The sequence below is a fragment of the Cavia porcellus genome, unplaced genomic scaffold (genome assembly GCF_034190915.1).
Source record: "Cavia porcellus strain 051 isolate PalLab524CR breed Dunkin Hartley unplaced genomic scaffold, mCavPor4.1 scaffold_16, whole genome shotgun sequence".
Taxonomy (NCBI): Eukaryota; Metazoa; Chordata; class Mammalia; order Rodentia; family Caviidae; genus Cavia; species Cavia porcellus.
The window spans coordinates 52,538,616-52,564,685 of record NW_026947499.1 but is presented as its reverse complement, the minus strand read 5'-3'; the positions used below and the strand labels follow the sequence as shown (position 1 = coordinate 52,564,685).

General features: G+C 42.3%; 1 protein-coding gene across 3 annotated transcripts in view; it reads right to left on the bottom strand.

Annotated features, from left to right (window-relative positions):
- Slc5a11 (solute carrier family 5 member 11) overlaps positions 1–26,070 on the bottom strand; it is a 55,606-nt gene that overhangs the window by 13,256 nt on the left and 16,280 nt on the right. For all 3 annotated transcript variants that reach the window (XM_003477822.5, XM_063226693.1, XM_013142214.3), the window contains 7 exons: positions 24,189–24,293; positions 23,382–23,441; positions 17,963–18,067; positions 16,487–16,592; positions 13,925–14,005; positions 5,734–5,939; positions 11–146 (listed from right to left, as the gene is read on the bottom strand). In XM_003477822.5, the coding sequence (XP_003477870.1) occupies positions 11–146; positions 5,734–5,939; positions 13,925–14,005; positions 16,487–16,592; positions 17,963–18,067; positions 23,382–23,441; positions 24,189–24,293 (799 nt within the window). The remainder of the gene's footprint in view (positions 1–10; positions 147–5,733; positions 5,940–13,924; positions 14,006–16,486; positions 16,593–17,962; positions 18,068–23,381; positions 23,442–24,188; positions 24,294–26,070) is intronic.

Here is a 26,070-nt window from a genome sequence, read left to right as displayed (position 1 = left end):
GTGCCCTCACCTGGAAAGAGGATGCGGCTGATCATACCAGGGAACACCATTAGGAAAAGGGGAAGAACCTTCAGGTAAGCGGCCATCAGGGATCCTCCTTTGGCATGAGACAGGTTCTTGGCAGCCAGACTGCGCTGAACAATCACCTGGAATGAAAGGAGGGTGGTTGGAAGCTGAGGTGGACCTTCTAGGGAGGAAGACCAGCTGTGCAGTGTCTTGGGAGTGTGGTAGATTGAGTTTTGTTGCTTGCCTGGCTTCATTTTAAAAGGAAGCATGTCTTTCTATTCCCAGGCTTTACACGCTAAGCAGGGTGGCTGTGACTCCTGCTCTGTTTCCTCCTCCACACCTTTGTCCTGGCCATTTACAGTTCACAGAATAAGTCTACCAGCAGCAGCAGCAGCAGCTAAGCAAACAGTGTACCCATGAGTGTCCAATTAAAGCTCTTCTTGAAAACTTTTCCTGATAAAGGGAAGGGAAAGAGGCACCTTACCCCCTAGAGCCCCCAAATAACTGTACATTTGAACTGTGGGATTTAATAAATGATTAAGGGTGGCTATGTCTGTGCCATTACACCAGGAAATCTCTTTGAGACTGAAGTCATCTAAGAGAAAAGAAAACCAGGAAATGAAGGAAGAGAAGTCATTTCTGATGAGCCCTTCATTCAAGCTCTGCCAGGTCTGGTTTACAGTATGAACTCTGGAGATGGAGACAGCCTCCAAATACGGGGTTTTAATCCTACCTTCCCACTTTCTGGCGTATGACCTTGAGCAGGCAGCTTTGCCCCTCTTTGCCTTAGTTTCATCTGCCAAGAGGCAGTTAAAATTAAGAGGATAAAATTAAGGTTTCAGGAATCACTTTTTACCTTCAAACTGTTATTTTTCCTACAAATAACAAGAGTTCACACTAAGTCATCAAATAACCCTTAATGGGAAGCATATCCAGAGGCAGGATTTGTCCAAAATCCCACATCACCACACCCTTAATAACATCAAATCCCACAATTCAAATGTTAAAGTCATTTGGAGGTAGATAGCAGATGGGTGAGATGTCACCTTGAGGAATGTGTCATCAGTAGAACCTGTGGGATCGAACCTTGTCCTAAACCTGCCCAGGGCTCTGTGCTGTCATCTGTAATGGGGATAACAATGGTGTTTGTGTTTTGAGGAATCCTGAAGTTCCTAAGGAGACTAGTAGTGATTTTTGTTGTCACTGTCGCTGTTGTTGGTGGAAGAAACTAGAGAAAGAAGTTCAGATAGATTAACAAAATAGAAGAGAGCTGGGAACTGACATTGGAAGCCGCAGCAGGGCAGCAGGTGAGCTGTTCAGAAGCACAAAAACAGTGAACACCGGGCCAGTCCAGGATGGAGGAAGGTTGTGGAGGTGCAGCTGGGCAAATGTAACTGTCCGTGTCCTGCTTTCAGGATTGGCTCTTCCGTGGTGGCAGAAGGAGCCAGTGTCTGAGAAAGCACTAACGCTGAGAAAGTGAAAAGGAGGAGGGTAGACTAGAACCGCAGCTTTGCTGGAGTGATGAATTAAACAGATAGGGGGAGAGGAGTCTCATCTGTTGCTGCCCTCTGTATTGGAGAGACAGAGATAGTTTTTGCACCAGGGATGCCTGGAGCTTACCCTAACCCCTCTCCAAGACATTTCTGTTGAGTAGGGTGAGCGTAGATCTTGCTAAGGTTCATCCACTCCAGGGGACGACATTCCAGAGTATTTGCTGAGTCAGGGCCTGGTTCCCACAAGAGCCCCCTGCGTTGGGCTTCATTTGGGATGAACCATCTCGAGCTTATGGCACCCCTGTACACACAAATGATGATTATTTGGATACTGTGTGTGGAAAACTCTGACGTGTGGAATTACTTTATTTGAGCAAAGTGGGGGAGCATAAGAATTCCTTTCTTCAAGGCTGGGAAATTATCTATCTTTTTACAGTTGGCTTAATTATTAGCTGTTATTTCTCAGGACTCCAAACACACTTACTGAGGCTAGAACACTTAAGAACAAAATTGGTAGCAAAATTTAACGATATCAGGCAATAATATATTAGCTTTTAAAGAGAATTTTAAACATTAATTTACTTTTTATCTGGTAGCTGAACATGATGGCACATGCGTACTGTCCCAGCTATTATAGAGGCTGAGACAGGAAGACTGCTTGAGCATAAGAGTTTGCAAACAGCCTGGGTAACATAACAAGATCTATCACTTTTGAAAAATTATTTAAAATGTATAACATGTCAATATGTACACACTATGGAATGCCTAAAGAGAGACAGTTAACATATGGATTACATCACATTCTTTTTTTCCTTTTTTATTTCTTTCCCTTTTTTTGGTAGTGAAAACACTATATATGCTCATTGAAACACTATCCACAATCACCAAGTGTCCATGGGCAGATGAATGGACAAAGAAATTGTGCTACATACACAATGGGAAACTACTGAGCCGAGAAAGGAATGGAATCCTGTCATTTGTCACAATAGGGCTGAACCTGAAGGACATTATGTTAAGTGAAGTAAGTCAGACACAAGGACAAAAGACCACATGATCTTACCAATGTGGATTCTAAAGGAGTTGAACTCAGCAGTAGAATACAAGGGACTGGAGGCTGGGATATTGGAGCGATGCTGGTCAAAGGATACAACATTTCAATTAGACAGGAGGAACGAGTCCAAGAGATCTATTGTACAACACAGTGGCTTTGTCTTAGTGACTTCAATGCCCTTAGAATATATCCAGTAGAGAGATTATTGCTTCACTGAGGTGCCAGGAGACAGGAAAGAGTTCATAGTTTCATGAAACGAAGTCCTTTCTACCAGAGATCTGAAATTGTAATTTAAAAGAACTCTGGGACAACCCATTTGGGACCCCTTCTATCTCTCAGGAGCCATTCCCTTTCTCCAATAAATTTTCTTACTCTTTAAATAATAAATAAACAAATCTCTGGCTTCTATTACCATGAAGTGGTACCTCCAATTTGACTTTAACAAGTAGCTAAATAATTTTCAGACTAAGCTGTACCCACAAGCTGAAGGAGGAGGGTGTCACCCTCCACAGCAGCAGCCAACCCAGTAATGGTGCATACCTCGCAAGGGACGCTAACAGAATGAACTGAGATGAAATGCTCAGATCCGTGACTGGTAAATCATACAGCATCTGTAAATGTTTAAATGACATTACTTCTATCAGTTACTGTTTTCCTTTTGCATCTCTGCCTGGGATGATCTGAAACATGATCTTGATCCATGGGCAACAGATGTTGGTTTGCCTTTCTTGCATTCTGCGTGAGCTGAAGGGCTGCCAGTGACGTGCGTTTCCAGGGCAACACCAGCACAGTGAACCAGCACATTCTTTGGACTCTGTGGAATCTGGGTCAGCAGAAAACCTTATGGTTGACCAAAGTCAAAGGGCTAGAGAGGAATGGCTGCGGGCGGGTCCCTTTGGCCTTGCCTGGCATTTGGAGATCCAGTCCTCCTGGACTAAGTCCTTAGGCTCTTGTGCAACATGGAGTGGGTTGGAGGGCCTTTGTCAGTTTCAAGCCTGTTAAATTTAAAACCCACGGAGATAGTCTGAATCTGTGGTGTCTCTCGTGGTCTCTTCTATCTGAGATTTGCTAAGGATGAGGTAAGCCTGTCTCCTAAAAGTATTTGTGTGCTACACCAATTACTGCCTTATGTGCTCTGCTCTTCAATCACAGGAGTCCCTTTCATTATCTGTGACATCTCTTACATCAGCTCAGCTGTTTGATCCTACGATCGCTGCTTTAATTAAACTCTCATCAGCCCTGACTATACATTATGGCTCCCAAAATGATACACAGATCCCTGGTCTTTGATGTACCAGAGAAAAATGTTTGAACAGGTGACACAGTCCCAGGTTCAGAGTCAGACAATGTACAAAGAGGTGCTCAGAGAAGTGGCTCTCATCTATCTTTGCTCACTATTCCTTTCCCTGCCCGTGAATGTTGACTCTGTTTTATGCAAGCCCATGCAGAATTGCTTCCTGCACACACAAGCAAACATTGATTCTGTCCTACTCCCATCCACAGTCTTTCCACGGCACGCTTTTTATTTTTCCTGTTTCTTTTTTCACACCGGTTACTATTTGCCTTAAGGCTTTCTCTCTGGTTACTCCCTGTGCCACAGGTGTTTTTCCTCCAACTATCATAGGGGGCACTCACTTTCCTCCATCCCAGGAAAGCAGCATAGAATTCTTACAGTGGGGAAAACACAGAGCAACAGTCTATCACTAGGCACAGCTCCCAAAGATATGAGCTAAGTTTGTTGAAAAGACACAGTGCCACGTGCATTGCGGCACTGTTATAACAGCCAGATATGGAATTGATCTGTGTCCATTCTCAGATGTGTGGGTAAAGGACATGTGTAGGTGCACAGTGGAACACTTCTCAGCAATAAAAAGGGTAAAACCTTGTCACATGCAGCAAGATGGAGAGACTGGGAGGACATACTGTTAAGTGAAATGAACTAGGCACAGAAAGAAAGTACCACATGGCATCCCTCATCCATGGAACCTAAAAAAAGCTGAGCTCATAGAAGAAGAGTGTCAGAGTGGTTACCAGAAGCTTGGGCAAGTAAGGGAAAGGAGGGGATCAGGTAGGGGAGATTCGTTAGCGGAACAAAGCCATGCTAGCTAGAGGAAACAAATTCTATTAAACAGAAGGGTACTATTATACAGAAGAGTAATTATACTTAACAATACTGTATCATATAAATAAAAATCATGGCTGGGGACTTAGCTCAGTGGCATAAGTGCCTGCCTGGAAAGTGCGAGGTCATGAGCTCGATCCCTGATACCAAAAAATAAAAATAAATAAATAAATAAATAAAAATCACTAGAAGAGGGGATTTTGAATATTCTCATAACAAAGAAATAATACATGTTGAAGATGATGGATAAGCTAAATGTCTTGAGGAGATAATTACACAGTGTGCAGATATGCTGACACATCACACTGCACCCCCAAAGATGTGCAGTTGTCTGTCATTTACAATATATACATTTAAATTTTTGAAAACCTAAAAAATTCTTCAAAATGTCTCCGCTCAAAGTCTCAATCACACCTCTCCTCATCATCCTATTTTAAATTGTGCTCCCACCTCTCAGTTCCATTTACTTCACTCTGCCTTTTTAAAAAATGGCACCTTTGGACCAGGGAAGCTCAGCAGCATAAGTGCCTGTTCAACAAGTGTGACATTGTGAGTTGAATTTCCAGTATAAAAAAAGAATAAAAATGACACCTTTTAACATCTCTCATGATAAACTTAATTGTCATCTCTTGTCAACTCTCAGTAGAGGCAACATAGCACTGTACATGCTGAGGATTTTGTCTGATTTGTTTCCTCCGTATTCCCGAGAGCCCAGAGGTGCCTGGGACACAGAGGCTGCCTGCCAAAGCACTGCTGACCAAGGGATGCCTCCAATATGAGCACTGGCCTTCTTGTAAACTGTATCATCTCTTTTCCTATTCACTCTTCCCAGACATCAAACAAGATGTATTACATTTCCCCTTTGCAAAGGTCAGCACCTTTGGATTTTCCCTTTGCATTAACAAGTGCAAAAGAGCAAAATAGCATGTAGAATGCGACAGAAGGGAAGTAGTCTGGGAGGTGGAGAAAACATAAAAGAAAACAAGAAGGGAAAGAATGCCACCATCCGCCACCCTAGGCAAACAGCTATGGAATGTGCTCACTCAGCCGGCTGCCTGTACCTGATCCGTGCACCAGTACCACAGAGATGGGATGGACATTCCAAACAGAATCCCCGGCCATGGGAGGTCAGACGTCACTGGATCTCGGAAGATATGGAAGGCATCCTCCCGGGGCAGCCCACAGCTGCTGTTCACACTCTGGTTGCTAGCCAGGGCCAAGAAGTACTTTTCCTTCAGGCCTTCCATTCCCCCAACTGCAGAAAAACCTAGAAGGCACAGAAAGCCTAAGTTTTCCAGGAATTCAGACGAGTCTGTGACAATGAGGGGACAGAAGGCTCCTTGAGGGTTGTTAATCCCTTTTCTTTTCATATCTTGGATAGTTACCATAGATTATGTTTTAGGATAACGTTTCTAAGTGTATAATACAAAACCCAGAGGATTAGTTGGGCATGAAGGCACACACTTTTTTGGGGGGTGTGGAAGGACCTGGGATTAAACTCAGGACTTTGCGCTTGCTAGACAGGCGCTTATGCCGCTGAGCTAAATCCCCAACCCCAAGGCACACACTTATAATCCCAGCACTCTGGCAGGCTGAAGCCAAAGGATTGCAAATTCAAGCTCAAGTGGATTCAAGGTAATCATCAAAATATAGAAATGTGACAAAAATGCTTCACTGAATGGTAAGATGTAGCAGTAGGTCTAATTAATGATTTAGTTAAGCAGCTTTGAAAACAAAAAATATTTAAATACATCAGGAATAACTTTAATATAATATAAAAATACTTGGAATAACTTGGTATCAGATTCACAGGTACTACTCCTATTGCTGTGGTCCATAGCCTACAATTATAATGGGAAGATGGTTAATTATAGATTTGAGCTAACAGAGGTATATTTTTCCATCAGAATCCACAGATGTCCAGAATTTGGTCCATGGACCCCAGGTTTCTTGCCTTAAGAAAGCATTCTTTTGCCTTTGAATTCCTTACTGGTCTCAATTCATGGTAGCAGAGTGGACCAGGAGACACGTGGACCTGAGCTAATCACTGCCCCTCTCTGAACTTCTGTCTCCTGTCCTGTAAAGGGGCAGAACTTCACACCAGCCTCCTAGGCCTGGCACAAGGATCAAATGAGATGAGACACACGAAACGACTAGCACAGCTTCTGGCACAGAAGAGCACTATTATAAAAATTATTCTTTAGTAATTGTGAGCTTGGGATTATGCTTTTTCAGTAATAGGACCCACCCATCTGTTTAAAAAAAAAAAAAAGCAAGTGAACTCTTTCATAGAAAGACTGTTGGAAATGGTAACTATTTCAAAAGTCAAACTCAGATTCATGTTTTCAGGAGGTCTGTGTGCAGCACTTAAATGGTGCCAATATTGTAAGTGGGGAAAAGCAAGTGAACTGCATGCAGCATATAAATCACAGTAGAATGATCCCATAAACCGTGATATAGATAAGAATCACCTGGGAATTGTTAAGTGCAAATTCTGACCCAGCAGGTCTGGTGGGGACTAGAACTCTGCCCTGCTCACGACTCCTGGGTAACGCTGAAGTTACTGAATGGGTGTAAGAGACCTCAGGGTACCAATGAACTAAACATTCCTCTTGGCAGGAAGAAACTGAATGGCTTTGAATATTAATCTTGATTTACTAAACTCCTTTTATGGTCAGTTTTTCTGTTTCTTGTATTTTTTCTAGGTGCAGATGTCATAAAACATCTGCAAATAATAATTTTACCTCTTCTTTTCAGTGTACTGTATATTCCATAGATTTTATTTTGTATTAAATAATAGGAGAGCATCCTTTTTGAATTCTATTGGGATGACTTCTAATTTTTAAACAAGTATTCTAAATAACATCCTTTTAAAATTCTACATAGATTATTTCTAATATTAAACAAATATTATAATTTCTTCTTTAGAAATTGAACTATTAAGATTTCCTTTCATAACAAAAAAAATTTTTTTGGTACCCGGGATCAAAATCACGACCTTGCGCTTGCCAGGCAAGTGCTTATGCTGCTGAGCTAAATCCCCAGCCATAAAATTTTTAAAAAATAAAGATTTCCTACTTTTTCTTGAGTGAAATAATTTGTGTTTTCTAGGAAAAGCATGAATTTCAAGTGTTTTATATTTATTAGCATAAAACTGTTTAATCAGTAGTCTGATCACTTTTGCCCTCTGTGTGTTTGATTCCTTTTCTCATTCCTAATTACACTACATTGTTTTTCTTCTCTTCCCTTAATTTGATTTACCACTACATTGTACTGGGTTTTTTTTCAAAAACATAGACATTAGAGTAACTAATTTTGTAGTTTTCTTAATTCTAATTCATTAACTTGGGCTTTCATATTAATGGGTATAAATGTTTTCATGCAACTTTTGACTCTATTAATTATGAAATATAATATCACCTCTTTTTTCTAAATAATCCATAATTGCAAGGGTATTGACATTTCTGAGAGTCTCACTATGCTTCCCAGGCTGGTTTTGAACTTCTAGGCTAAGTAATCCTCCTGCCTCAGTCCCGGTAGCTGAGAGCTCAGGCACATGCCACCACACCACCTTTGCAATTTTATTTCCACTTTCATACAAAAACTGTTTATGAGGTGGGTTCAAATTTCTAAGCAATCAGTTTTAAAACAAATTTATATTTTTCCTATTGAGTTTAACTTTTTTGTTGTTTTATATGGGTAAGATCCTTTACACAACACGTGCCTGAGTATTTTTCCAGAATTCTGTTTCAATGATTGATTTTTGTAGATATTTCTATACATTTTTAGGGGAAGGAACATTCACTATGTTTAGCATGCTTATTCATTTGTAGAATAACTTTTTTTATTCTGCGTTGTTTGATTTTATTGTCTGTGATGGTATGAACAGCTATTTTGAAGAAAACAAGACATTATAATTAACTAGTGACGATTTAATATCATCTTGTTTTGAAGTCCCACCAAGCTTTTGTTGTTCTGTCTCCATCAGTTTTATCATGTGGCATCTTATTGGATTTTATTATATGTGATAGTACAAACAAAATATTTTATAGACAAGGAGATAATATAGTAACCTTTGTTTATTTTCTGTTAGTTGGTTCTGAATACCCTGTAATACTGTCATTCTCTTGAATGGTTTTATGCTGTCTTTTTATGTTTGATACTATAGTATATGAAGGTATACTCAAATATTTCAAGGAAAGAGACACTATGGTAGCTACTGTTATGTCGGATTATCTTGTGGTGAAACATTATGTTGCTTAAATTGTTCTGTTCTGAAAAAAAATTTATAACTTCTAAATTCTTATTTGTGTTTTGCTCTGTCATGTGTTAAAGTATTTTAGTACTATTAGATTTCTGTCAAATATTTCTAACATCTTTTGCTTTTGTGTAACCTATTACAATATATTTAATACATAGATGTTATATTTTCATTACCAATTTTCTGGTTTCTAGTATAAAGTAAAATTTCCTTCTGATTAATACATTTGACCTATTTATCTGAGACACTTGAAAATTATATCAAGTGAAAGTTTCTTAACTCAAGCCATGTAGCACACATTTTGTTGAGAAAATAAAGAAGATATAGCTAAGTAAAACAGTAGAACAAACAGCCATATACCCAACTCACAGATTGGTAATGACACAGAAGTCTTGTACCAGAAGGGAATTTTATGTCACTTTCTTGTACTGTCATAATTAATGCTTTGCCTTCTATTTTATTGTTCCCCTTAGGTTGTGATTCTTTGTATTTCTTTTTAAGAAACTTACATTCCATATCTAAAGGAAAGATTTATAAGAATGTCTACTGGACGTTTACATTTGTTCTTCATGGTGTCTCAGATTTTCCTATTTGATGAGAAATTTAGCAAATTTCTCTTTTTTTGGTACTGGTACTAGGAATTGAACTCACAACCTCGTGCTTGCTAGGCAGGCACTTATGCTGCTGAGCTAAATCCCCAGCCCAAAATTTAGCAAATTTCTAAAGGAGGAGATTGGAACATGGCAAAATGGCAGGCAAGTAGGTGTGACCTGTTAGTCTTAGAGAACCAGGAGATATGCACCCAAACCCTGCACCTAGAACCAGTCAGAAAGTGCTAAAACTCAAACAGGTTTTTGATAGGTTGACCCAGACTTCAAGTCAGCCAAAGAAATGGGAGATACAAAAGATGGCTGCCACTGAGCGCTTGGCCCCTGTGCTTTCTGTTTCACAGTGGTCTGTTCTCACCCTGAGGAGTATAATTGTCTTCTTCCTTTAAGTATCTTGCACTTGCTTTTTCTTTTCCTACATCTAGTAAATGTAAAATCTTGCTACCTTTTATGCTCATTTTGTCCAGTTCTTTGTTCAGAACAAGAAGAACCTGGAAAGAATTTCTAGAAGGTGTCCTCAGAACTCAAGAACCCAGTAAAACTACCTCTCTTATATTTAATGTCTTTGTAAGTAAAACAGTGTTTAGATCTAGACAACTTTTATTAAGTTGTTATGCTTTTTATGTAACATTTGCTTAAACAGTCTCACAATAATTTTTGGATCTATAACTATTTTACTAGATCTTCATTTACTATCATTTTTTAAAAATCATAACATTAGCTCTGAATTTAATTTAGCTTCTCTCTACCCTGTGTTTTTATTAGTCTTTACATAGTCCAGAATGCTTCTACACATTTATCTCAGAAGTAACTGGTTAGATGTCTGCCTTGGGGGCTAAGTTTTCTCCATAGAACTCTATAGCTCTTGCTCCATAATCTTTGGAATTTTATTTATGGAAGAAAGAAATGAGCCAGTTTTATGTTCTGATCTTTTTTAGCTCACCACTTTTTTCTTTCTGGATTCTTTAATATCTTTCATGATCCTTATCATCCAAATTTTTCCATGTTGCTTCTTTCTGTAATCTTTTGAAACAAATTGCTAACATCTGAATGTAGGCTGTCATTGAGGTGGGATAGAAGAAATAAATATTGGCAGAAAGGAAACTACTTCTGATGCATGATCAAAGTTACCTTTGTTCAATGTTCAATGTTCAAAGTTATCTTTGTTCAATGTCTTTACTCCCTAAGCTTTGCTTTGCTTTCTTTCTTTCTTTCTTTCTTTCTTTCTTTCTTTCTTTCTTTCTTTCTTTCTTCCTTTCTTCCTTTCTTTCTTCTCTCTCTCTCTCTCTCTCTCTCTCTCTCTCATTTTCCTTTTTTTTTTGTCTTTTTGAGACAGGGTCTTGCTATTCAGTTCAAGCCAGCCTTGAGCTCATTGTGTAGCCCAGGCTGTTCTCAAATTTGCAATGATCCTCCTGCTTCAGCCTCCCAAGTACTGGGATTACAGGTGTGCACCACCACATCTGGCTACTCTCTAAGCCCATAGTTTGCTTCTTTGTTTTCTTCTAGACCCATCATACTCACTAACCCTTAAAATACTATAAATTCAGGCCAGGAATTTAGCTCAGTAGCATAAGTGCCTGCTTTGCAGGCACGCAGTGTAATATCGATCCCCGGTACCAAAAAACAAGCAAGCTATAAATGTATAAGTTAACCTAGGAAATAAAGTAAAGGGCAGAAGCCTGACCTTCAGATGAAGAAATAGACACAAGAGCTTCAGAGAAGGTTTTTAGGCAAAACATCTTATATTATCCACCTTCCCCCCCCCCCCCCAGTTCTGGGGAATGAACTCCAGGCCTTCACACTGGCTTACATTACCAGCTCTTTTAAAATTTTTTTATTTTGAGAAAGAATCTTGCTTCCTAAGTCACTAAGTTTCCCAGGCTAGGTTCGAATTTGAAATTCTCCTGCCTTAGCCTCTCAGAGTGCTGGGATTATAGGCATGTGCAACCATGCCAAATAAGGTCACTCTTTTTAAAGGATACCTCCAACACCACAGGTACCCCTAGTGTCCCCAGCTCCATACCAAAGTGCCCTCTTTACTGTTCAGACTGTTTTTTCTCTATGTACTTCTTCAACTCTGCCTAATAAATCTGCTTATATCACTTACTGTCATCCAGAAAAAAAATTTTTTTTGGCAGTACGGGGCATTGAACTCATGACCTCGCACTTGCCAGGCAGGTGCTTATGCTCCTGAGCTAAATCCTCAGCTACAGAAATTTTTTTTCTATGACAAGAGTCCAGGAGCCTACTTGGAGGGGGTATGAAAGGGGGACTTGAGGTCCCCACCTCCTTTCTGAGAAACCTCCTCAGATGCCCATTAGTGTCAGTGTTAAGATCTAAGAGTCTTGGCAGGGACAGACACAGGAGAGGTCACACCCCTTGCTGGCACTTCTTAGATCTGGGTGCTCATGAGAAAGACAGGAGGTGATGGGAGGAGGCAGCTGCTACACGGAATAGACGTGAAGCACCAGGCAGATCTTGGGCTAAGGCAGCAAACTCTGTGGCCCAAAGCACAAGTGGAAACCCTCTATGACTGCAGAGGGGACCGAGCCCTGACGACATGAGTCTTGGACAGCCACTGCCTATAAACGAAGACCTCCACTTCCACTGCAGCAAGGGGAGGAACACAGCCAGAAATGGTTAAAATAAAGGTTGATACACATTTAAATGTTTTCTTCTTCATAAGAAGCAAAATTTTTCTGGCAAAAGTTAACAATAAACAATTTTGTTGCTGTTCTTATTGTGAAATGAATATATTGTCCTATGATTATTTCTTTTGAAAGATAAAAATAAAATACACAAAATTAGAACTGTATAAAAACATACAATGTTAAAGTAAAAACTATGCCTGTGTACTTTGACTCCCGCTCCCAGACCCTTCTCACTGATGTTACTGGATTACTTCCTAGTAACTGGGGAACAGGGGAGTATCAGGATCTTGCTATGTTGCCCAGGCTGGTGTCAAACTCCTGGCCATGAGTAATCTTTCTGTCTCAGCTTCCTAAGAAGCCAGGACAATAGGTATATGCCACCAGTCATGTCTTGAATGCTAGCTCTGTGAGCCATGTGATCTTGGGTGAGTTGTTTGGTAATTAGTGCCTCAGTTTCTCATCCAAAAAAGAGAGTGATCATAATACCAATCTTTGTGAACTTTATAAACCTCAAAAGGGTTAGCATACCTAGAACTGTTGTATTTCAATAGCAATTAGATTTTTATAGAGATAATTTCAGACACTGAATTGTAGAAATAGTACAATGAGTTCTCATATACCTTAAATTCAAATTTATCATATATAGCCATAGTACAGTTATCGAAATTAAGAAATTAAGCTGGGCATGGCGGTGCACAACTACATTCCCAATATTCTGGGAGCCAAGGCAGTATGACCACAAACTCAAGCCCAGACTGGTCACCTTAGTGAGACCCCCATATCAGAATACAAAATTTAAAAAGGGGGTGGGGATGTAGTTCAGTGTGAAGACTATGGGTTCATTCAATCCCCAGTACCACACACACACCCCTAAAAAATTAACATTTGCTATGGCTGAATATTTGTGTCCCCCACCTAATTCATATACTGAAGCCCAACCCAAGATGATGGAGTCTTTGGGGTCTGGCTAGGTCCTGAGAGTAGAATCCTCCTAAAAAGTATCAGTGGTGAGCTGGCTAATCCTTTCCCATGTGAGGCAGAAGTTATGTGCTTGACTCTGGAAGAATATTGGTTAGATATGTTGTGAAATGTCCTTGAATTGGGGTCTTCCCAATGTTTGCTTCTGTTTAAACTATGCATTCTGGAAAAGAACAGCAGAGAAGTGATTTTATGTCCTGCTTGGTGCATCATATCAGGAGGTTCATGGTACCCTTGTGTCTTGTTAACGGTGGAATTAACCTTGGCCATTTAGTTATCTGCCAGGTTTCTCCACTGTGAAGTGATTATTTCCCTTTGTAAGCAATAAATACTTGAGCCGCAATACCTCTGATACTATCTTGTTTTTCAAAACCTTTTACTCACTGTCTTGAGCACCAGGCACTGGATTTTCCCTGCAACAATTATTATTCTGTTGTTCATATGGTGATTCTCTATTTTCCTCAAGCAATCTGTATTGGTTAATTGGAATTCTCCTTTAAGAGTAGTCCCTTTCATATCTCCTTTTATTTATTTATGCAATCATTTATATCAATACCAGAAGAGATATTTTTACCTATAAAACAGTAAGCTTCCATGAAATTTACTCTTAGCTAAAATAACCATGCCTCAAACAAAGGACCTGTGACAGAAATCCCCATGTAGCATATTTTTTGATATTTGGGTTAGCTTATCACTATGATGGGCGCAGATGTCCTGCTGTCATCCACTCAAATCACTCTGGGAGGCCACTTACTGTAGCCCATCAAGGTGAATGCTCCTAGAAGCATAATCCCAGTCTGCAGAGCATCGGTGTAGATCACAGCGGCCAGGCCACCTGGAGGGGAGGAGCACTGAGGTGAGGATGGGGCACAGAGAGAACAAGGAAGATCAAGACCCAACATACTTGTTTGGGTCAATTGGTTGCAAAGATGACCACAGTAACTCCCCCTGCCCACACGAACATCTACAATACAACTTCGCTGCATTTCTTATGTTGAGATGAAGCCGATTTCTCTGCATCTTAAATATGGGCTTGGCCCTGTGACTTGCTTTAGTCCACAGAACACGGAGGAAGTGGTAATGTGCAGCTCCAGGCCTCACCCTCCAGGAAGCCTGTGGCTTTGGCTCTGGCTCTCAGGTTTCCCAGAGAACTCTTTGCCTTAGGAAGCCTGGTCTAACCTAATGGAGGATGCTGCCCTGGAGAGGAAGCCTAACTCATAACCAAAGATAGTCACCAGGCATGTGAGTAACGCCATCTTGTTCCAGTCATCATTCCAGATAAAGTTCCAGCTACCATTCAATAAAGGCAGGTGAGACAAGTAACCAGCCATCCAGAAACCCCTGGGAATGAGTGGAAAAGTAAGTTTAAGTCCCTAAATGTGTGGGTGGTTTGTTGTACAACTTCTCGCTGAAACAGGAAGTGATATTTGGGCCACATTCCTCAGGCTCTGAACAGCGTTACCTTTTAACACTGGGAAAAGGATGTGAGTGCTAGGCTTTTGGAAACCCCTTGGAATTCTTTATCAGGGTCATTGTGTTCAGTGTAAGAGGCTTCTGTTGGGAATTGTCACCTAGAAAAATCTTTGCAATGGCAATAATGGTAGCAAAGTCATCAGCATCTGGACAAAGCAGTTTTCCCAGTCTCTTCTCTGAACCTCCCTCTTTCCTCCTCCCCCAAAGGGAAGGGACACTCATCTGATATGAACATGTTTACTAGAGGGCAAGTCACTGTGCAATAAAAAAAAATGCAAATGGGTGTGGTATCCTTGACCTGTGCTTCCTCAGCGGGAAGAGGTCCTCTCACGCAGCGGAAGGCAGTGTGGCTCAGATCCTGCCACCAGTTCCCTGCTGTCCTCACATGACTCAGCCTGAACGTACCGAGATCCTAACGACTGGATTCTCACACACATAAACCCACCCTCATTTCTCTACTACTGTTTGTTGAGCATTTATTATCTGTCACACATTTTGATGGGCGTTTAATTCAACCAATCACTAAATATCTGGTGAGTGTCCAACAGATTCTACATAATGGGGATACAAAGACCTCGCAGAGCCTACAATCTGATGGGGGAGAGAGGCTCCCAAACAAGGAATGCAGAGACAAATGCACTGTGGCAAATGACCCTGTCTGTCCCTGGGCTCCAAGCCCTTATCTTCTGTTAGTTCTGAAAGCTCAGCTAAGGTCTGCCATGTTAGAAGCCTTTGCATGTGTGAGATTTTGTTGCTTTTCTGTTTACAGCACCTAGTAGTGTGTTATGCGAACAAACCCCAGGCTTGTTTTATTTCCTCAAAACTTAGGTCTCTTTCCTTCCCTCCGAGTCTTCTCTTACCCTCAGGGCAGCTGCCCGGCACAATTGCATAGAATACTGTTGTCACTTTAGTTTGTGTGAAAGGTGTCCCAGGAGCTGAACAGAACACGTCCACAGCCATGTGCTCACTCAACGCTGGTCACAACTGCCCTTTGCTGCTCCTCAGACGAGCAAATGCACCTCATCCCACATATTTTCCTGTCACTTCTCCCTCTGCCTCAGTCTCTGCCGCTGCACTTCTGGTGGGTACCACTGAACTAAAGTGTCACCTGGGAGATGCCTTAACTGACCCCTTTGTCCCTTAATCCCCATATCCTCACCCTGCTCGGTTCTCATTCATGGCACTTACCAGGTTAGAATAATTTACCCTGACACATTTATTGATTTCTTTCTTCTTTATCTGTTTCCTTTCACCCACTAAATGTAAATTCCTCTGAGGTGGATATTTTTGGTCTGTCTTATTTATTTTCCATTTCCTAACATGATGTCTGGCACAAGTGTGTGGATGCATGTACATTTGTGCGATGAATTACACTGTACCAAGAAAAGGCAGAGAAGAGGGAAGCTGGAGAACATGAAAGGGTAAATATTAAAAAATGGTTTTTGGCAAGGCCCTACTCTATGCTGGGCACTTTTCTAGGATACAAGTCTGAGGGAGAAAGATAAAGATGCACAACATCAGCCTCCAAAGTGGTGATAGCTTATTATCTAGCCTTGTGTCAAGTATATGAATGGTCATGCACGGCTCGTAGGTTCTCGTTAAATCTCTCTGGAGCACATGATTGGGAAAAACATTTATGTAGCTGTGGTGCATTTCAACAACTCTTCCCCTTTCCATTTGGATAATAGCTAAGAGAAATCTCATCATTCGTGGAAATGTAATAAGATTTAATGAATAAATGGTCTTAACATCCTGAAGCACTGCTGATGAGCCAGGAGAAGATGGGGTTGGCCCCAGTCCCCACCCACCACCTCTCCCCACGTTACTCCTTGGTCAGTCATACCTGCGACAGTGTATAGAGCTGTGATGGCCAGCAGCCCGACAACAGCCAGGTACAAATCCAGGTGCAAAGACTGCTGAATAAAAATGGCGCCTGCATACATGTCCACCTGCAGAAACATGAAATTGATAGATGAAGGAAGGAAGGAAAGAAGGAAGAAAGGAAGGAAAAGGGAACTAAAGGAAAGAATGAAGGAGAGAGGAAAAGAAGGAAAGATAGAATAAAGAAAGGAAGGAAGGAAGGAAGGAAGGAAGGAAGGAAGGAGGGAAGGAAGAAGAGAAGGAAGGAAGGAAGGAAGGAAGGGGAAAAAAGAGAGAAAAAAGGAAGGAAAATTTGCAGCAAGCTTTCACCAGGATCAAGCTCCAGCCCAGATTCTGACGAATATGGTCATACATTATTCTTTTTGTTTTGTTCTGTTTTTGGCTCATCTCATCTCAGGTCAGCGGTCTCAAACTGGACCCTTGCAGCAATTAAGTTTGAAGACCCTGCCCCGGACAAATGCAATAACCTCCCTCGTGGTCCTCCAGCTTCAGTTCTTGGCCTTCTTGCACTCCATTCTCCTTACTGCAGCTTTCATGTTCCTTCCCATCACTGTCACACGATCCTTCTCCCCCAACACCAGAAGTCTTGAGTGCTTCCCTGTTTATCCCCAAGATAACAGCTAAACACAAGACTTAGAGTTGCATGCCAGCCATGCTACCTATGATTTGCCTACTTTCTCAGCCCATTTCCTCTACTCACTTTGAATCTCTGGTCCTCCAGGCTCTCTCAGAAATGCTCCTCATTTTCCCAAGAAGCCAGGTTCACCCAGGCATCCCGTCTTTGGCTTGTGCTGGTCCATGCATCAGGAATGCCAGCCCCTCTTTCTCTAACTGGAGACTCCTCTGGAGATGGAACTTGCCCTGTAAGGCTTTCCGTGCACAGTAGCTGCCTACCAGACTGCAAGTGAATGCCCCATACATGACCGTCTTTCAAGTTTGAGGCTGGAATTGAGTCACACGTCGACTTGGACTGAATGGCCTTCCTTCTGCCTCCTCCCTGACCACCCTCCTCCTATTGGACAAATTTCTTCCAATGTCAGCCTGTAGCCCAAGCCAGGCCCACTGAGTAGAATGTGCCAGTCCAATGGTCAGTCCTCTTGGCCATCAGTACATCCAATTAAGAGCTGACTACTGTCTGACTGCAAGAGGAAAACCACAGTCCCAAACAGCAGGGCTGGTAAAGTTCCATTCAGGGACCCCTGCCATCCTGAGTTATCATCAAAGAAGCTTTGATAAAGGTGGAAAGGGAGCCTCCCCTCTGCCTAGCCTTTCTAACATCTTCCTCCATCCCTGCCTACCCTTGCCCTGATCTCTCCCATCTTCCTGTAACAACCCCCAGCCCAACCTGCCCAAGAGGAGGGGAAGGCAGATAGGAGAAGCCCAGCAATCGGCAGTGATACAGCTTCTTACCAGCTGCAGCAGGGTGACCCTGCCTTACCGAGATCTTGGTGAAGATGTAGATAAACAGGTAGAGCACAGCCAGGGTGATAGAAATCCTGTTGCCACCAAAGCGCTTCCTCAGGTATTCAGGCATCGTGGTGACCTGGTGGTTAGAGCCCAGATTAAGCACCCAGCATTTTTGGCCATGTGGCCCCCTGGTCACCAGCTCTTCCCATTCCCTTCTTCCTTCCCAAACTCAGAAGCACAAAAGGTCTTCCTGGGATTCTCAATGGGAGACTTGAGAAGAAAGGAGAAAATGAGGAACAAGAGGTGGGATGTGGAGGAACTGGGGTTATATGCAGGAGTGTGTACCCTACTATTGCAAACATCAAGTGTGTGTATATATATGTGTACCTATTATGGTTTGAGTCTGAATGTCCCTTCAAGGCTTCATGTGGTCATTGGGTGGGGGGAGCCTTTCAAAAGTGGCTGAGTCTAAGGTTTGCAATTAGTTCATTGTCTAGGGTTGATTGGCTGTGTGAGTGCTACACCTGCCCAGGGCGAGTAGCTGGAATACAATATAAAGGCGGGAAACAGGATGCTCTTTCCTATTTTGCTCTTGTTGCTTTTGGTATTTGCTGCAGCCACCATGAATGGTTGCCCCTGTGTCATGTTACCCTGCCTTGCAGTTAGCTGATTATAGACTAAAACCTCCACAAACTGTGAGCTAAATAAACCTTTCCTTCCTTAATTTTGGGTGCTGGGTATTTTGCCTCACAACAAGAGAAAAATAACTAAGACAGTACCTCATCCCAGTTTTGCTGTAGCCTACATGATCTTTCATTTAATGTTTATCTTTAAGCCAACTGAATTTTTTATTTAAATAAATTTACCTTAAAAGGAAACTTTAAACCACCGCCATTAGTGGAAAACCAGTCAATTTAAGGGCATCCTCAAAAATAAATATAGGAATGTACGTGTTTGCTGGGATAATTTAATATAACATATAAGCCTCTAGAACATCATAGGCATTTGTTCTCCTACAGTCTCACACTCTTGTATGTTACACAATTTTAAATACTCTAATTCAAAAATATCTAAAAATATAGTTCGTTGCTAACATATTGTGTGCAGCAATGTCCTATAAATTAATATCTTTATTGCTTTGTTATACATGTAACATGTTTCACTTCACATTTAGCAAAAATGGCAAATAAAAATACCTTTAAGATTGTAATACTAAAAATGAAACAACAAAATAAAAATACAGGAATGATAGAATAATTCATTTATTTTCTATTCTATTCTGGCAACTTACTGTTGCCCCTCAAAACTCTGGACCTGGAACCAAATTATTCTTTAAAAAGAGAAAATGAAAGGAGAGAAGAGGAGAAGAGAGGTGAAGAGAGGGGAGGGGAGGGAGAGAGAGAGAGAGATGAATTGAGAGGTTGAAAATTGTTCAAGTGATAAGGTCAGTGCTAGTTCCAACATGAGACTTTGCCCTTGAGTCCTCCTGATAAAACCATTATACAATGTGTTACATTCTGTCCCCCATAAACATGGACAATTATTATACGTCCATTAAACATAAAATAAAGCATATTTTTAAATTTTCAAACTGAAAGGCAATGGAAAAGAGCAGAACTTTCCCATGGCACCCAGTGGATTTGGTCCCTTGACCGACACCTAACATCCTCTCAGGAGTTTCTATTTGTCCATGTTCCAAACTGGGGAGACTGTCCCCACTATATCCCTGTAGCCTGCTCCCCAGAAGCAGCAGGGACTTCCAGGGGCAGAATATGTGGGGACACAGACTTTCATCAGGGAGGACTGAATTCTGGCAGCTTCCTGTGGTGTAGGTGGCCTCTGAAGGTAGAAGGCTCCATTGTCACCTGCGACATCCAGGGCCTGTCCATGCTGCTAAGAAGCCATATTTGGGTTGCATTTCTCCTGCCTGGTGGAGTGTCCCTGTTCACTCTCTTTGGCCTACTGCACCTCGGAGTGGGAGCTGACTCTGGGATTTCAAACCAGCAAGTGATCTCATAAAGTCCCATCTCTGGGATGGGGAAGAAGAGAGTAATGGTGATGCTCATAGAATACAAATGGCTGTTTGTGGACATGTTCACAGCACCTGGGCTGCTGCAGCTTCAAATTTTCCAAATCTAACCCAGAAAGGAGAACAACTTTGAGCAGATGAGTAGCAAGCCATCTATTTGTTTCAAGGTCAGATGATAAGGCCTAAAAAGCAGGCAGGGGGACAGAAAGAGGCCTGACAGCCAGTCTTGCTTCTGGAATTACAAATTGTCAAGAGTGGAATCTGGGCGCTCAGAAATATAGGAGTACTCAATGTAAAGTTAAGCTTTGATATATCTGAAATTTTTTACATAATACAGGACAAAAAAAGAACTCCAAAGATAAATAAACATTTCTTTTAAAATAGGAAATAAAACCATAGAGGTTCTATCCTGATTTGCTGCAAGGCGAGCAGAGCAGAGCATTTCCAGAAGTACTTTATATCAAACTCTGACACTGTCGGGGATAGCCCATGATGAGACTCAGTCAAACCTTGGAGAAAGAGAGATGCTCTTGGTGATCGCAGAAGAGCTAATCAGAGAGCCGGTTGAGAGCTTCAGTCCATTGGGATTACTGTACCAACCGGCACTCCTTGACCTCAGATTCCCTGTCATCAGTGAGTGGCAACTGCCAGCCGGGCTGCAGGAGAGCATTAGACTCCTCTCATTGGCCTGCATTATCAATTGACCTTGACCATGGGTCCTACCTAGTGAGAGTGACTGAGCCCTCACCCACTGGCAGGAAGTTTCTCTGCGGAGACTGTCAAGTGAGCTGGCAGACAAGGCTATTTGTTGTAAAGTAACTGAGAAAGCAGTTTACTAAGATGTGGTGGTGCATGCTTGCAACCCCAGCACTCTGGCAGGCTGAGGCATGAGGATCACAAGTTCTAGCCCAGACTGGGAATTTCACAATGTAGCAACATTCTATCTCAAAATAAAACATTAAAAAGGGGCGCTGGGAATGTATCTTAGTGTGAAGTCCTGAGTTCAGTCCCCTGTACCAGGAGGAAAAAAAAAGGATAATTTGCCAAACAAGCAAGGTTGGGAGCGAGGTGGGGAAGAGGGAGACTACACACGAAGCCTTCTTGTCTTGAGTATGCGTCTGATCCTCAGATAGAGGATGCTTAGGAAACAACTGATGGTCAGAGAATCTGAACTGTGATGGTCCCTGGACTACATTTGCCAAAGTATGCCTGGCTTCAGCAACCCCTGCTTTGGTAAGAGCGGGCTGCCTGCTAACACAGGGACATCCTCTGGCTGGGGCTCATGGAGTGCTATGAAGAAATAGATGCAGCAAGTGACAGCACCTTTGGAGAATGCCACTCCATCCCTGGTGGCTCCTCGTTCCTTCACATGCAGATGCCACCCATCACGCTCGTTTCAAAGCCCTCTCCTCCTTCGGCAAGTTCAGCCGCCTGCATGCAGTGATTTCTGCCCCTTCTGGTGCATCCCAGGGTTAAGGGAAGGTTCTCACTTCTCTGTAATCTTCCCGTCTTTGTAGACTTTCCTCCTAATCTGGAACCAGCTCTGACAATAATGTGGAGAAGCCCCACACAGACTTAGCCTCAACAATAGTTTGGCTTCTCTACTCCACCAACCCGTTTCTCTGACTAAAACCCAAACCTTGTCATTGCCAAGTCCTTAGTCAGCCTTGACACTCAAATTCCCATCAGTGCTGCTCACTCACTCCTGGATGATGACCTCTGCTTTTAAATTTGACCAAGACTCATGGCCCCTAATTGGTGCCTTTTTTGGGTGATGGCTCATTCTTCATTTCATATCCCTCAGAATTCAGGGAAGACCCTGGTATTAATTCATTTCAACAAATATTTCCTGAGCAACTACTGTGTGCCAGGTACTATTCTAGACAGTAAGAAACCAGAGACAGTCCCCGCTCTTCTGGGAAAGGCAACACAGCCTAGTTCTGGTTCTCAGCCAGAAGACTTTTCAGCTCCTGAAGGAGCATTTGACAATGTCTGGAGATCCTGTGGTTGTCACAGTTTGGGGACTGTTCTTGGCAGCTACTGGTAGAGGCCAAGGATGCTGCTAAACATTCTGCAGTGTACAGGACCTCCCAAAGACACACACCTTCGAGTATTATCTGGCACTACATGTCACTAGTACTGGGATTGAGAACCCCTGATCTAGTGTAGCATGAGAGATGCGTTAATGGAACAACCATATGAGCAAAAGCAGAATGGAACAGTGGCAGATACAACTGAGACTTAACCTCATCTGGAGGTCACCGAGGGCTTTCTGGAGGAGTAATTGCTCACCTAAAGTCTGAAGGGTGACCAGGAGTTAACCAGATCAAAAAAGGAAAATGGAAAACTTCCGAGCCAGAAGCAAAACAGGGCCCAGCGCACATGAAGAATTGCTGGGTAGAAAAGAGCCTAGAGTATGCTTGGCACATGGCTCACTCAGTATGTGTTTCCTCACTGAAAAAATCATGGAAAGTATTGGTAGAGGCCAAGGATGTGTGAAATGATGGAAGAATAAGGTGGCTGGAGGTGAGTGGGCCCCAAACTTGTAGAGTTCATTTTCTGTGTTCTTAATTAAAATTGTCTCCAATTACCTTGGTGGGTAGTCTTTGCAGGATACTGTCCTCCCAAAAATAAATTCTAGGTGAGTAGATACATAAATAAACAGATGAGAACCACTCATGTCATGGCCAGAAAGCAAAAAGAGGAAGAGACTGGGTTCCCACAATCTGCCTCAAGGGCACAGCCCCAGTGACCTAAGAACTCCCCCCAAGCCCAAGTGCTTCGAGTCTCTGCCACCTCCTGCCGGCAGCAAGCTGGAGGCCAAGCCTTTCCCCAATTGCACCTTTGAGGGACCTTCCAGATCCACAGCAGCAACATATTATTCTCCCAAAGAGGAAATCCAAATGGCCAAAAAGCGTATAAAGAAAATTGTCACCTCAAAGCACAGAGCTTTCACTGTGCTCACTAGATCAGCAAGAATTTGAAAGTCAGAGAATCCTAAGTGCCTGCAAGGATGTGGAGTGCTGGGGCAGAGAGACTGCTCAGTTTGTAAGTGGGGGTAAACATGGACAGAAGTGCTCTGAGAGTCTCCTAGAAAGCCCGAGATGCATGTGTTCAGGGACCTGGTGACTCCGGCCATCAGCACACACCCATGTGCATCACGACACATACACAAAAGTGTGGCACTGGGGACAACCTAAGCTCATCAACAACACAGTGGTTAAGTATCCTGGGCCATCCTACAGAGTACTACACATAGCAGTTACCAAAAGAATGTGTTACCTTGGGTTGTACTGATATATAACTTTTTAAAAAGTAAAATTAAATTTGATTGTCCAGGAATGTAGACTGCCCGGGCCTTTCAGGCCTGGCCTTCCCAGAGGGCCTCCCCATGCCACAGCACCCTGCCCCCTCCGCTCACCTGGCCAGCGATGTAGATGGGAAGGAAGATCCAGGACAACATCAGCACAGAGAATAAGCCCTGCCGAGAAAGCACAGTCAGAACTTGGCCTCCAGCTCCTGTGAAACTGCTGCCTTACATTTCCCCTCCGCATGTGAGGTAGCCTGGCCTGAGCTCTGCCTCTGATTCAGTCTCTTACTTGCTGAGTAGTTCACTTCCCCTGGCCTTCATATTTGCATTTTAAAATGTGGAGAAGACAGTCAGGTGTGGTGGATCACACCTGTAATTCCAACCTCTTGGAAGGCTAAGGCAGGCAAGTTTGAAGCCACTGGGCAACATAGAAAATAAAAACTAAGTGATCAACAACAATAAAAACATTGCAGAGGAGAGGGTTAAATAGAAGAAAGGAAAAGAAAAAAAAAAAAAAAAGAATGGCAATAGAAGACTTCACAATACCTGAACCACATAGTGAAACCCTATCTCAAAAAGACAACAAACAAAACAAAAAACCTCCCAAAATCTGCCTACTCCAGAGGCAGATGCAGGGAGGACTGCAAGCTTGAGCTCAGCCTGGGAAACTTACTGATACAGTGCACAGGAGAGGAGGCCTCTCTTAAGTGGCTCAAGTTAAGAAATGAATACAGAGCTGGGGTATAGCTCAGTGGCTGAGTTCTTACCTACCACGTGCAAGGCCTTGGGTTCTAACCCTGTATTCCCTTCACAAAAAAAGATGTTATTCTATTTTTGAATGCAGGGCATTCACACTTTTCCTTACCACCCACCTATCAAGTGGAGATGAAATGTCTATGTCCAAGGTCAAATACTTACATTAAACTCATAAGCAGCGACAGAGATGCCCACAGATGCTCCTGACCCTGCCAAGCCAATGAAATGTCCACTTCCAATGTTGCTGGCAAACAAAGATGCCCCCACCTGTGGGGAGAGGATGGGTCAAAAGATAGAACTGGGGCAGAGCGAGAAGTGGAGAAGGTAGTGCCGTCCTACCCTATCTAGTATCCCTGTTCAAATTAGAAAGACTCTCTTCCCCTATACTTTCTTAGTTGCACCAATCAGAAATTGCTACAAAAATATGCATATATACAAGGCCTAAATTTTTAATTGTACCTCCTAGGGGATTCAGTTTATAGCTGGAATGACCATCCTCAGCATCCCTGGAAGGAAGTATGACAGGTGTTGTGGCTTATGTCTAGATGTCTCCCCAGAGCCTCATGTGGTCATAAGTGGGGAGTTTTGAACATGACTGGATTAGGGTATGTGATGCTGGGATTAAGGGGTCCCAACCTAGGTGTGGGTGGCATCACTCAAAAAGCGACTGGCTTGGATGGAATATCAAGGGACAGAGAGAAGATTCTTTGCTACTTTGTTGTCTTCTGCCTGTCGCGGACTGTTTCTTCTCTCTTATGCCGCTCTGCCATGCCGCCCTGCCTAGGAACCAGCCAGCTATGGATTGAAACTTCTGCAAATTGTGAGCCAAAATAAAGTTTTCTTCCTTTAGCTTTGGGTGTTGGTGATTTTATCTCAGCAATGAGAAAAGTAACTAAGACAACAGGTATGGTAGAAAATACTCAAAGAGGAGAATCAGAAAGTCTGTGCTACTCCTCAAGAGGAGGGGAGGGGAGAGAAGGGGGGAAGAGAGGAGAGGAGAGGGAGGGGAGGGGAGGGGAGGGGAGGGGAGGGGAGGGGAGGAGAGGAGAGGAGAGGAGAGGAGATCTGAGAGGCCCTCTGCCTTCTATTGACCTTCCAGGGCCTGGTTCTTATCACAATCTAGTCCGTTGACCTACATGTCTACCCTCCACTGCCACTCTGTTAATTATTGTAGGTTTGTAGGTATCATGGTCTGGAACTATGAATCCTCCAAGTTTGTTCTTTTTTTAAATTTTTGAATCAGGAATCAAACTCAGGACCTTGCATATCCAAGTTTGTTCTTTTTGAAGACTGTTTTATTCTATATGAATTTTAGGATCAGCTTATCAATTTTTTTTCTTTTTCTATTTTTATCCGTACCGGGGATCAAACTCACGACCGCCTGCTTGCAAGGCAGGTGCTTATGCCGCTGAGCTAAATCCCCAGCCAGCTTATCAATTTTTGCAAAAGAAAAATTGAGACTTTGATTTACGAATCAGTGTGAAGAGTACTGCCATCTTAGCAGTAGTAACTCTTCAAGTCCAAAAACAGGATATTTTTACAATTAGTTCTTTTTCTACCATGTCTCAAACACGTTACATTTTTTAAAAAATGCATTCTGCTTAATTATTCTTTTATTTATTGTTTTATTCTTTTAAAGCTATTGTAAGTGGAATTCTTATTTTTGAGTTTTTATGAGTATGTGTTTGCATAATGATTACATTCCTCGTGGAAAGTTGGTCCAGGTACCTAACCCCCTTCCCTTCCCTCCCTTTCTCCTTTCCCCATCTCTTGGTCTCCTGCTAGTTTGCAAAAGATCTAGCTCCCTTTTTCCTGCTTTCTATCTTTTATTTTGATCTTTATTTATAATTTGGAGGGTTTCTCATATAAGAAAAACTGTTTAATATTTAATCTAATTTATTTCATTTAACATTATAGTCTTGAGGGGCATCCGGTTTCCTACAAATGATCAAGTTTACCCTTCTTTATGGCAGAGTGGTACTCTATAGTGTAGAAATACTACATTTCCTATATTCATTCATCTGTTGGTGGACACTTAGGGCAT